The sequence below is a fragment of the Equus caballus genome, chromosome 2 (genome assembly GCF_041296265.1).
Source record: "Equus caballus isolate H_3958 breed thoroughbred chromosome 2, TB-T2T, whole genome shotgun sequence".
In the NCBI taxonomy this organism is placed as follows: Eukaryota; Metazoa; Chordata; class Mammalia; order Perissodactyla; family Equidae; genus Equus; species Equus caballus.
This window is the reverse complement of record NC_091685.1, coordinates 64,520,573-64,534,495: the sequence shown is the minus strand read 5'-3', so window position 1 is coordinate 64,534,495 and position 13,923 is coordinate 64,520,573. Positions and strand designations below refer to the sequence as shown.

Here is a 13,923-nt window from a genome sequence, read left to right as displayed (position 1 = left end):
ATAATAGACACAGATTTCAACTTCCTTTTAGGATTCTAGCAACACCACAATCTGGGAAGACAAACAAATTTTCAACCCTTCTTCTCAAATCTTTCTCCCGAATCACTCTCTCTCAGCCTCAGTTTCCTTATCTGAAAAAGAAAGTAGTCTCATGGTTTCCAAAAATTTTCAAGAACTTTTTTAATGAAATATTAACCATAGCCACACTATATATCTAAAAGGGTAAATGAGTTCTCCAAGCAGCTTAAATCTTTGTTATTAGGTTAAAACACTTCATTACTGGTGGAACGCCTGAAGCATCTTCCTGGAGTTCGAGGGTTCTCTGGTCCCCGACTTTGAAAGTCACTGGATTAGAAGATGATTAAGTCCCCTCTAGGTCTGAAATGCCATGACCCCCCATGACCTATGCCCTAGAACTCCTGATGTCAGCTCTTCAGAGGGATGCCCCTTGTCAAGAAGCCAAGCTTATCTTTTCTGGTGATTGAAGCTTAGAAAATAAACAAAACCAGCATTTTCCCATGACCTCTATTTTGTCCTTTCAGGCAATGGGTCCATTCACTGAACTATTCTGTCTTGAATAGCTATGTGGATGAGTTGGATGGAGGAGTTGTATTTGGTCCAAGGGGTTATAACCAAGAGCCATAGGACTCCCGACCTCAGAGCTTGCTTTCTGCCCAGTGGTTTGAGAGAGAGAAGCATTTTCATCCCACCTGCTACAAGTTTAAGGTCAATTTTATGTCTAATATAAGAGAAGCAAAAAGCCATCAAATTGCTTAGAGCAAGAACTGAACACCAGAATTCTCGCATTTTCAGGAATATGTCAATAACTTAGTAATTTACCTTGACTGACATTGAAATGAGTACAATAAGACTTACTATGCACTAAAAAAGAGATTTAATGTAGTCTGCAAGGAATTTATAAAGAATTTTACATTGCTTGGTAAAATCTGCTAATAACAGAACTCATCACTACTTTGAAGAATGGGATCATTAACCTCATGTAAGATACATAGACATGTACATCCACCCAAACACTTCAGAAATGAAGTCAAACTAAAAAAGTATACTGAGTTGATTTATATTAGGGGGAAATTATTCAATGCTTTGTTAGAGCTCTTAAGCATCAAGGAAATAAAGATATGAATTTGTAGAAGGGGGTGGATATGACCTCTAAGAACAGAGAAGAGGAAAAGAAGAAAATGGCTTCCATTTGTCCTACCACGTGCACATTCTGTGAGCTGACCCCAGCCCTCCGCCAAGCGAAGCTTCATGATGCATCACTTTTATCTTTAACATGCCCAAGACCCTGAGTGACAGAAAGTGTACGCCCTCATTTTCTAGAGTACTTCTGATCTAAAATAATTTTATTTTCAAATAAGAACCTCACCACAACTCTGCTGGCTTCATAAAGCAGCACTCCCTTCATTCTACAGGAGAGGTAACCGAGTCCAGGCAGTGAAATGGCTTGGGCATCGACACCACTGGAAGGTGACGTGAGGGCCCCCACAGTCTGCTCCTCCCAGACCCAGGCTCCTGCTTGGGACTTCTGTTGAACACACTGCCTGAAACTCCACCAGAGTATTCTGTTGACAAAGAACGTGTCTGGGCCTCAGGTTTTCCGTGGTGATTGTATAAATCTCACTTATGAGAAAAAGTTATAGAGTCTCTTTCATGCTTCTGGTTTTGGTGCCACGTGGTTATGCAGATTTCTAAGAGCTTATGAATAGACTAATAAACATGGAATTGTTCTGAACATCTGTAAGCAAAATACGAAAAGATATTACCCAGTGAATGAACATCCTGGGTTTTCTTGCCAGAAATGGGGTTATTTGTGTATTAGGCTAATGCACTGAAATTAACCCAGAATGCTTACCCATTGCAGAATGTCTTTTCATATTTTCATCTGTATAGCTGTTATTACAAAATGTAAGAATAATTCTCTATCAGGGTATTCAGGAATCTGAATAGCTCAATTACTTCTAAAATCAACGTAGTAAAGCAACAGCCAGTTAATCAGCTGGTTTGCATAACAAACGTTTGGGGGAGTTTGTGTGTTTGTGTGTATGTGTGTGCACACACATGTGTGTGTTTATGTGTGTAAAGAGAAAGCCAGGGTCAGCGTAACTCTTTCAAATAAATGTGAAAGAAGAAGCTTTATTTGACCATAGAGAAAGGATTCTGGAAGACAGGTACTAGCAATATTCAACTTTGCATCAGAAAGAACCCTCCCCTAGCACCTAGCACAATGTCTTGCATGTGGTACATTCCCAATAAATGGTGTATTTAATTTATTCAGGAAAGCCTATATGAAATTTAGGGTCTTCATGGCTACCATTCCAGATTTCCATGGGTTTGCTAGAGTCAGGCATATGGCTTTTAAGAAACAGCAAATGAATGAATAAATCCCTGGAAATCAATTTAGAAACAGAACAGCGGCCACTAAGACTCCAATTATTTCTTAGCACATCTCCTAGAGACAGATCTGAAACACAGCAAGAAACAGAGGCCTGACAGTGGCTGTGAGGGATGCTCCACTGCATCCAAGCTGAGACTGGGTTCTTGGTGCAAGAGCTGGTGGTGGGCAGCTCTCAGAGGACTCCGAATTCAGGCCTAAAACATGTGGGAGAGGCAACTGTCTCAGCCTGTGAGCTCCAGGTTCAGTGCTAATTGAGGGATCCAAGGAAGGTAAGTTGAAGTGGCTGTTAACAGGAGGATGGTCACTTCTAAAACAGATTTCAATGACATGATGGACACACGTGAGGGTCACGGAGTCTCCAGGGAAATGCAAGGAGGCAATCACAGCCTTTGGAAAACCCTAGAAGTCTGGCTTCTGACTCTCAGCTTTTAAGGCCAAAATTCCATTTTTATCATTTAATTCAACCCAAGGTTAATCCAATCTGGCGAGAATGACCTGTGTAGCCTAAACTCACAATAGACTGAGATACACATCTCAGACTGGCATTTAATTGAATCTGAAATGAGAATTAGAACTGTCTGGCTGACCAACCTGCTCTCATTGTATCTTCTTTCTGAAATAATCTCCAAGGGAGGACAAAAGATGACAAGTTTCTAGAGTGTGGATCATAACAAGAGGAGTTAGTGATAGAACTTAGAAGCGTCACGGTGTCAGGCTCGGGGAGTCTGTCCAGCAGCCAGACCTTACAGAGCACCTCATAAAGTGCCAGCAGGACTCCCCCTTTCCCAGGCTGGCCTGGCCGCCCAGCCTCCCTGCTGAGGTCCTCTCTTCTCCCTTTCGCATATGTCAGGGCATTCCATGAGGTCCTAGGGACCTGGAAGCCAAGCCCTCCTCTAAGTGACTGCCTTCTCCACTCTGATGCTTTACAGGCTTATGTTATGCTTCCTTCTCAAAGGGCAACTTTACTGCAAATTCTTGAGGAACCGTTGTCTGCTTGTACCTTTTACACATGGCAGGTTCAGGTCTCACACAGATCATAGCACGTCACAGACCCACTGGTGAGCCATTAATGAAAGTTCTGCTTACATGTCAGAGCCAACTCTATCCGTGTGTCACCATGGGGGTCACCTCCTCTCCTGGCTGTCACTAGAAGCCCTATATCTTTTCTACATGCCTAACTGCAACGCCAGCTTAGGTTTCAGAATCACCAACCCATCAGCAGCCACACAGAAATACCATTCAGAAATTAACATACATCCTGTCTGGATATACGCCTGCTGTTACAGCCACCTGCACGCTCACTTGCTCACTCATCCCCTGAGCTGTGCATACCCACTAGCGAGTGCACATGACAAACTTCGTCCAATGGTCTGGTTCCATGACTTGTGATTACCCACCTGTGTGCCAAGACGATGCTTGTGGAAGCTCTGACATTCGTCATCATGTGAAAGTTGGGGGTGGGAGCTCGGGGGAGTGACAGAGCTAGCCCTGTGGATTTTGGGAACCCCCTCCAGAGTGCTACTCCTATAATTCTGGCACCTGCCCCAGGAAACCAAATGATACCTTAGGCTCAAGTGTACTGCGGTATGAGAGAAGGAATCCGGCGCGCAGTCCAGGTCCTTAGCCTTCTTCTCTTGAATGAGTGAATAAATAAATAAATACCTTTACAAAAGACCCCTGATTGTGACCAAAGTTTTACAAACTTAATTACAAGAGTAAGCAATTTTGAAATTAATGCAAATACTGGAGCAGAGACTAGTATTTCTCTCACACAAAACCTCAGCAATTATTACTCCGCATCTTAGCGGAGACTTGGTTTTTCTTTCTTGCAAGGCAGACTCCTTCAGGGCTGACTTGTTCAACAAGGCTTTGAGCACCCGAGGCCTCAGAGGGGAGGCCTCACCAGTATAACCTGCCTTCTGTCTCCCCATCCTCTCAGTCAAAAATCTTTAATTAGCTGGTTACCATAATTACTCTAGCTAGGGACCTTGTTTGTTCTCCTTCCCTGCTATTCCCAGGGACCTGAGGCTCTATCACTTCTGTGCCAGAGGGACCTTTCTATCACAGCTTCTCTCTGCCTTTTTGTTTTTCCCTTTCATGATCAGAACAAAAAAGCCTGGGGAAAGAAATCATCTCTCCTTCTGTGTCTGGGTAAGACCCTATAACTATCTCTTCCCAATCAGGAACACGTTTCCATGACAACCATGCTTCCCGATGCCATCGCTAACTTAGCAGGCAGTGCTCACATCAAACAGCAAGTTCTTTACCAGCCTCCGTGGTTTCTGTACTTCACCATTGCTACAGGCCACTAACACACCGGCTGTTTGCATGAACTGTATCTTAAAAGGGTTTGTCCTTTTTCCTTCTAAGCATCAGAAAGACAAAAAAAAAAAACTGCTTGCAATTTTCCTTAGTAACCATTAAAAAGCACAAAAATATATTAAAAAGTACAGTAGAGGGACAGACATGAAAGAGATTGTGTGACTTGGTGAAGGGAAGTGTGAAAAGATGAACGGAGAGTCCCTGGGACACGATGACAGCTGGGTGACTTACACCATGGTCAATGGCGTCCACTTTGAGCTGCAAGCTAATGAGGTTGGGATTCCTGCTACAGATGACCTTGGGTAAGTCACTTTTCCTCTCTGAGCCTCAACACTCTCCTCTGCAAAAGACAGAACCTGAGACGCTTCATGGGGCTGTTGGGAAGATTAGATGGGAAAAAAAAGCAAAGATTCAGAAAGCGCGTGTCCTAGCATCTGGTACACAGTAGGAGGTCAACAAAGGGAAATTATCCTGTTGTCATTGTGAAGGCAGGAGTTGAACAGGAAGAGTTTGAGCAAACAAGCACTCCCGATCTTCTGACTGGTCGTCAGCATTTTGCTGGTGGAGAATAACGGTATCAGTAGCAGATATTTGGGGATTTTCTGAGCAACTTTTCCTCTTAGGCTATTAAGTCATGTCTGCAATTACAGGAAGGAATCCATTCATTTCCGTTCCTGAGACTTAAGAGGACACACCTGGGCAATCTCCCGGGTTCATCTGGCTCTCTCTATTTATAGCTCTGCATAAGCATTTGTTTAATTTTGAAATAGAAGCAACAAAAAAAACAGGGATTAACCATTAAAACATTTGTTTGACGTTCCACATTCTCAATACCAATTAGAATATTTCCATTCTTCTCTAGAGGAAAGAAAAACAAGAATATGTAGATTTTTATAATATTTTCATTGTTGCACAGCTCAAATTTCATTTAAAAATCAGAATTCGTACTGTAGCAAACAAATCAACATGCTCACTATTGAACAAACTCTCATTCTCCAACTCCTCCACCGCCTTCATTCCCGGGGCCCTGAGAGCTGAGAGGGCCCAGCACAAATGATGCCAATTCAAACCTTTATTTTAGAAAGATAAAACTGTTTACATATTTTTCAATTCCAATACTGTCAACATGGTGGGCTATATATCTAGATAAACCCTCCCAATTAAGAACTCTTAAGATAGTGAATAAACTGTACTTTAAAAAATGTGTTTTACAGTATGAACGTTCCTCAAACATTTAAACACAGAACTATCCTATGATCCAGCAGCCTCTCTTCTGGTTATGTAGCCAAAGGAAACAAAATCAGTATCTTGAAGAAATATCTGTGTTCCCAGGTTCACTGCAGCACTGTTCATAACAGCCAAGATATGGAAACGACCTAAGTGTCCATCAGCGGAGGAGGGATAAAGAAGACATGGTTATACATATACAGCGGAATACTATTCAGCCTTAAAAATAAAGGAAATCCTGACATTTCCAAGAACATGGATGAACCTGGAGGACGTAATGCTAAGTAAAATAAGCCACAGGAAAAAAACCTGAATGATCTCTGTTTTCTCAGACAAGGGAAACAAAGGAAAAAATAAACAAGTGGGACTTCATCAGACTAAAGAGCTTCTGCAAGGCAAGAGAAACTAGGATCAAAACAAAAAGACAACCCATCAATTGGGAGAAAATATTTGCAAATCACATATCTGATAAGGGGTTAATCTCCATAATACACAAGGAACTCACACAACTGAACAACAAAAAAACAGTCCAATCAAAAAATGGGCAGAGGATATGAACATTTTTCCAAAAAAGATATACAGATGGCCAATAAACACATGAAAAGACGCTCAACATCACTAATCATCAGGGAAATGCAAATCAAAACTACACTAAGATACCACCTTACATCTGTTAAAATGGCTATAATCACTAAGACTAAAAATAATAAATGTTGGAGAGGGTGTGGAGAAAAGGGAACCCTCATACATTGCTGGTGGGAATGCAAACTAGTGCAGCCACTATGGGAAACAGTATGGAGATTCCTCAAAAAACTAAAAATAGAAATACTGTATGACCCAGCTATCCCACTACTGAGTATCTACCCAAACAACCTGAAATCAACAATCCACACGCATCCCTGAGTTCATTGCAGCAACATACACATCCCTATGTTCATTGCAGCACTATTCACAATAGCCAAGACATGGAAATAATCCAAGCGCCCATCGTACGATGATGGGATAAAGAAGACATGGTATATATACACAATAGAATACTACTCAGCCATAAAAAAAAGACAAAATCATCCTATTTGAAACAACATGGAAGGACCTAGAGGGAATTATGCTAAGCGAAATAAGCCAGACTGAGAAAGACAAACACCAGATGATTTCACTCATATGTGGAATATAAACAAACACATGGACAAAGAAAACAGTTCAGTGGTTACCAGGGGAAGAGGAATAAGGGGTGGGGACAGGGGGTGAAGGGGAGCACCTATGTGGTGACAGACACGAAATAACATACAACTGAAATTTCACAATGATGTAAACTACTATGAACTCAAATTTAAAAAAATTTTTTTTAAGTAAACGGAGTTAAATTAATTGGTTTCTGTATCTACCTATTCAATCAATGTAAACACAGTTTAGAACATTGATTGCGTTCCTGGGGGGAAAAAAAAGCCCTACATGATCTCTCTTATATGTGGAATCTAAAACAATTAAAGTTCTAGAAGCAGAGAGTAGAATGGTGGCTACCAGGGGCAGGAGTAGGAGGAAATGGGGAGATAATGGTCAAAGAGTACAAACTTTCAGTTATGTAGGATGAATTATTCTAGAGACCTAATGTACACCATGGTGGCATAGTTCATAATACTGTATTGTATACTTGAAATTTGCTGAGCGAGTGGATCAAAGGTACCTTACCACAGAAAAAGTCTGTGAGGAGATGAACATGTCAGTTAGCTTGACTATAGTAATCATTTCACTATGTATATTAAAACATCATGTTGTACACCTTAAATATACACCATCTTTATTTTAAAAACAAAAGAAATTAAAGAGAAAAAAATGTGTTTTAAATGTTACCTGAGCTGGAAGAAAAGTAAAAGAAATCTGTGAAGGTCAGAAATAAAAAAAAAATCCAGAGAGGTTATCTAGTATTTGAGCTAGAATTTGCCATGGGGGTATCTGCCTAACCTGGTCAGCAAACTGTTTTTTCTATAAAGAGCCAGATCATAAATATTGCAGGTTTTGCAGGCCATACAGTCTCTGTCACATCCATTCATCTCTCCCACTGTGGCATGAAAGCATTTATAGATAACATATAAATAAATAGGTATTGCTTTGTTTCAATAAAACCTTATTTACACAAACAAGCAGTGGGCAAGATTTAGTCTGCAAGCCACAGTTTGCCAATCCCTTCATTAGAGCCTGGCTTTTAATGTTTTCCCTCAAGAAAACATGTCTGATATACAACATGTTTGTCTCATGTGGTTGACTGTTGCAGTAATGATACCAATTTCTTTGCATCTCCCTGTACACCTGCCTGTGGAGAGTCCCGCTCATATTGACTCTGGGCTAGACCGTGTGACTTCCTTTGGCCAATGGGGTGATAATAAATGTGACACAACAGAGGCCGGAAAAGTGCTAGCAGAATGAGGCTTGTCCTCCCTTGCTACTCCTGGGATCTCTGCACCCACCACCATGTGAATTAGCCCAGGTCATACGTGTTCCATCATCCCCATCAGCCCAGCCAACAGCAAGCACTGACAGCCAGCACCAATTGCCAGACATATGAATGAAGCCATCCTAGACCAACTGGTCCCCAGGCAGCCCACTAGTTGACGGGTATCACACGAGTGAGCCCAGATGAGACCAGCAGAAGAACCGCCAAGCTGAGCCCAGCCTAAATTGCTAGAATCATAAGCTAGTAAATGACTATTTTAGGGATTAAGTTTTGAGGTGATTGTTCTGCAGCAAAAACTAAATGATACATTCCATAGGAAGCTTATTATCTTCCACAAATATAAAGTGAGAGGCCAACAAGTGTATTTACAGAAATGAGAAAGAGAGACTGAGGAAACACACAAAAAACTATATGTCCATTTCAAAGATCTTATCGCCTTCCAGCAGGTGCACGCCCTTCCTCGTTCCTAGCAATATGACGGAACAAATTCTTCCTACCTGAGCAGACTTCTTTATAAGTAGGATTGGGAGTGTAGCCTCCTGCAAAGCCAACTTGAGTGGAATACACTCCTTTCAGGGTCCAGAATTTCCTTTCGGCTCCCCAGAAACAACCCATTCCTAAGGAAAACATAAGATATTGATTAGTCCTTTATCAAAAACAAGGTGGTCATTGCATATTAGAAGCCCTGTTCCACTGGAAGGGAAGTTGTTCCCGTCATTTGGTAATAAAAAATGACAGAGATTTTATCTTTTAAAGGCGTTTCTAACAATTAAAACTAATTTTATTTAGGGTTTTCTGCATAGAATGCCTCTTGCTTTAGTTGTGCAAAAACGTAGAAAGCCTCAAATTTTAATAGAGTTAGTAAAGCTACACCTTTCAAAATAACATAGTAAAAAGATAGCTGCATTTGATGAATGATTTCCACACTCAATTCATTACAGACTCGTCGAAACATAATAGCTTGTTTTAATAGTAGTAACCTATTTAATGATCAGCATCTAGGTAAAACTTTAAAAATAATTCTAGGGGCTGGCCCAGTGGTGTAGTGGTTAAGTTCATGCACTATGCTTCAGCGGCCTGCGGTTTGCAGGTTTGGGTCATGGGCGTGGACCTACACACCGCTCATCAAGCCACACTGTAGCAGCATCCCACATACAAAACAGAGGAAGACGGGCACAGATGTTAGCTCAGGGCCAATCTTCCTCACCAATAATAATAATAATAACAATTCTAACCAAGAAAGGTAACACTAAATTACTGCTTGAAATGGGAAAACTTCCCAGAATCAACACAGATTAACACAGTATTTAATTAACAGTTTCACATATGTGTTCAGTTTTTAAAAACTGAAGTCATTATAAATTTTCAGGTGATAAATCACTGCTCACCAAAAAGAACATTTTTCTGAGTTATATTACTGAATATAACGAATGTGGAAAGAGAGAGAAGGGAGAAGGCAAGGAAGGAGGAAACAAGGACAAAGAAACACAAAAATAACATTCCACTCAACTAGCAAACATTATGCCCACACTAGTAGCTACTGGATTCCTTTGAACACATGACAAAAACCCAGACCCATCTCCCAAGAATGCACATACTTACACACATCGAAAATGTTGCATTGTATGTCCTTGGGCTCCAAATTAAAAAACCTTCATTTTCCACCGTGAGTTTCTACACTGTCCACAACCGCTATTCTGTGACCAATTTCTAGATGTAAACAAGATGACTGCCTCACTCAAGTTTCATGTGGCCTTATTAAGTCATACATAATTAAGGTCTTGAGAAGTACAATAGTCGGCAAATTAATTTATGCCTCCTACTTCTACAATCACGAGATTTGTTAGGTTTGATGACAGAGCTGAAAGAAAAATTAGATGGAAGTTTACTGAAATTCTTGACACTTGCTAATATTCTACCTTAAAAATTCAGAGCAACAATAACCAAAGAGCAACGTGCATAATGTTATACACTGCACAAAAATATATTTGCTCAAATGTAGGGGGGAAAACACTAACCAAAAATAAATTAACAGTTAAAAAGTATGATAGAGTCAAATGAAATTGAATGCAGTAAAAAAATTGCTGTTGTGATAACAATGCAACATGGAAATATGTATATAATATCATAATCACCTAAGGTTAAATTTAAAAAGAAAAAAATACAATTACATGCACGTTTTATACAACTATGAAAAAATAGTCACACCAAAATAGACTAGAAGGAAATATACAAAGTTATAACCATGATTGTATTACAGTGGTGAGAATATAGAAATATTTTTTCATGTTTCAAGTTTTTCTGTAATAGGTTCATATTACTTTAAAGTGAAAAATATATACACTTTTAAAAGGAAAGCAAAAAATTAAGAGAAAAACATAAGCATACGCACTGTTTGAGTTACACACTGCTGAATACCCTTTTTCCTGTTTACAAGTGAACTGTTTGCTGCTGGTGAATATAACTAAATATTGACGGAGTATTTATAAAAATTGAGTATCCTCAAGTCTCTGCAACAAGGACTCACTATTAATTTTACTTTGTTGCATTCCTGGGATGAAGGAATTATATTAGTCAGGGTTCTCCATAGAAACAGAACCAATAGGATATATATAGAGAGAGATTTATTATGAGGAATTAGCCTCCAATTATGGAGACTGAGAAGTCCCATGATCTACAGTCTGCAAGGTGGAGATCCAGGAAAGCTGGTACTATAATTCCAGTCCAAACTCGCAGGCCTGGGAACCAAAGGAGCCGCTGTAAGTCCCGCTCCAAGGCCAAAGGCGTGAGAACCAGAAGCAGCAATGACCTAGAGCAGAAGATGGACGTCCCAGCTCACAGAGCCTGAATTCACCCTTCCTCTGCCACACTCAGTGGATGGGGTGGTGTCCACCCACATTGGTGAGGGGATCTCCTTTACTCAGTCTACCGATTCAAATGCCAATCTCTTCCAGAAACACCCTCACCGACACATCCACAAATGATGTTTTACCAGCTATCTGGGCATCCCTTAACCAGGTCAAGTTGACACATAAAATTGACCATCACAGGAATGATGACAGGGGATCTCTGGAAAGAGGTAAAAAGTGAGCTGGGCAGCATTACTGAACATAGAGGCCACAAAGGCAGCTGGAGTTGTGCAGTGTTCCACGCAGAAGGCACCCCAGCCCCTGTAGTTCAGAAGTCTGCAGTGTTCGTTGAATAAAATACTCCTGTATCACGCGATGACTAACAGTGATGGTACCAAAAAGTATTGCAAGCCTTCAGTATTCATGCACAAGGTACATGACGGGCTATTTGAGCGGCCAGACTACTCTGACCATTGTCTAGAGTCCCACACAGACAGCCCCTCTAAATCTTCACTAGATCCTTATGGTACAAATTTATAAAACTGAAAATGATTTTGGCCAAACAAAACAAAACATTTGTTGCAAGCAGAGAGATATTGAATCCCCTTTTGTTGGATTCAACAAATCTGCTCTGCTGGAGGGAGGATAACCCAGCTCCAGCGGGACAAAGCCCTCAGATGGGCCATGTGGCTGAAATCACGTGTCAGGCACATGGGGTATAATCAGTGTCAAAATTTCTAGAGAGGTACTTAACCTAGGATAGGAGCTGTTGTAAGATTAAAACTCCTCCTTGAGGCAATCAGATGTTTTACCTAGTGTCTCCAGTATATCCTAAGCATTCTATATTTGGTTTTGAGAGAAAGAGAGCGAGAGAGAGCATTTAAACAAAGAAAACAAGTTTATTTATGGCAGAATTTCTCAGAACTTGAACAGTCTAGAAAATAACATGAATATCATTAAAGAAGATATAGTATGTGCTATTTTCTTTAAAATATCTTCTATTTTTAAACTTTTATTATAAAGTAAAGACAGAAAAAACACACAAAACAAATGCATATTATTAGGCCAACATCCTTGTAACCACCACCCAGGTCAAGACACAGACCTTTGCCATCCCTCCAGAAATCCGTCCTTGTATCACCCCACAATCACCACTCCCTTCCTTCCCCCAAAAGAAACCACTATTTGGCTTTTATAGTAATCACTTCCTTATGTTTCTTTAAATTTTTATCACTCAAAGTGTCCATCCTGATATTGTTTGGTCTTGCTCATTTTTTAATACTTGATATGTCTTTAAGATCTTTTAATCAAGTTCCCTGTCCATTCTTTTTCTTTTAATTTATCCATCTAAGAAAACATGGGCCACTTGACCTGCAGAGTTTCCCACAATATGGATTTTGCCAACTGCATTCTCACGGTGCAATTCAACTTGTTCCTCCACCCTCAGTATTTCCTACTAATTTGCAGCTGGATCCCAAAGCTTGATCAAACTCAGATTTCAAGCTTTGGCAAATCTATAAGTTAATCTATACAATGTATAATTTAAAAAAAATTTTCTAGCTTTATTGAGAAACAGTTGACATATAACATTGTGTAAGTTTAAGGTATCCAATGAGATGATTTGACACGCATGTTTATTGTGAAATGATTAGAAAAACAAGGTTAGTTAACACATCCATCACCTCACATAATTACAATTTTTCTTGTAGTAAGAACATTTAAGATCTACTCCCTTAGCAACTTTCAAGTACAAAGTACAATATTATTAATGATAGTCACCATGCTGAATATTAGATCCCCCAGAATTATTCATCTTCTAATTGGAAGTTTGCACCCTTTGACCAACATCTCCCCAGGTTCCCCACCTGCCAGCTCCTGGCAACCACCATTCTACTCTCTATTTCTGCATCTGGTTTTCTTTAAGTTCCGATATAAGTGAGATCATACAGTATTCGTCTTCCTCTACCTGACTCATTTCACTTAGCCTAACACCCTCAAGGTCCATCCATGTTGTCACAAATAGCAGGATTTCCTTCTTTTTTACGGCTGAATAATGGTCTCACACACACACACATACCACATCTTCTTTATCCATTAATACGTTGATGGACATTTAGGTTGTTTCCACGTCTTGGCTATTGTGAATAATGCTGCAATGAATGTAAGGGTGCAGATATCCCTTCAAGATAGTGATTTCATTTCCTTCAGATATATACCTAGAGACAGGATTGCTTGATCATATGGTAGCTCTATTTTTAATTTTTGAGGAACCTGCATACTGTTTTCCATAGTGGCTTCAACAATTTACGTTCCTACCAACAGTGTGCTAGGGTTGCCTTTCCTCCACATCCTTGCCAATACTCGTTACCTTTTGTCTTTTCGGTTAATAGCCATTTAACAGATGAGAGGTGACATCTCACTGTGGTTTTGATTTGTATTTTCCTGATGATTAGTGATGCTGAGCATCTTTTCATGTGCCTGTTGGCCATTTGTATGTCTTCTTTGGAAAATGTCTATTCAGGTCCTCTGCCTATTTTTAATCACATTATTTGTTTCTTTGGTATTCAGTCATATGAGCTCGTTATGTATTTTGGATATTAACCCCTTATCTGATATATGGTTTGCAAATGTCTTCCACTCCACTGTCTCTTCGTCTG

The 13,923-nt window shown here is 40.1% G+C and overlaps 1 protein-coding gene across 10 annotated transcripts in view; it reads right to left on the bottom strand.

Annotated features, from left to right (window-relative positions):
- Positions 1–13,923, bottom strand: part of MSRA (methionine sulfoxide reductase A) — a 384,931-nt gene that overhangs the window by 179,323 nt on the left and 191,685 nt on the right. For 9 of the 10 annotated variants that reach the window (XR_011434551.1, XR_002806408.2, XM_023636239.2 and 6 more), the window contains exon 3: positions 8,915–9,034. The exons of the other annotated variant lie outside the window; for it this stretch is intronic. Coding sequence is in view for 7 of the 9 variants with exons in the window: in XM_023636239.2 (XP_023492007.1) it covers positions 8,915–9,034 (120 nt within the window). In the remaining 2 variants the exon portion in view is untranslated. The remainder of the gene's footprint in view (positions 1–8,914; positions 9,035–13,923) is intronic. 10 annotated transcript variants of the gene reach the window in all.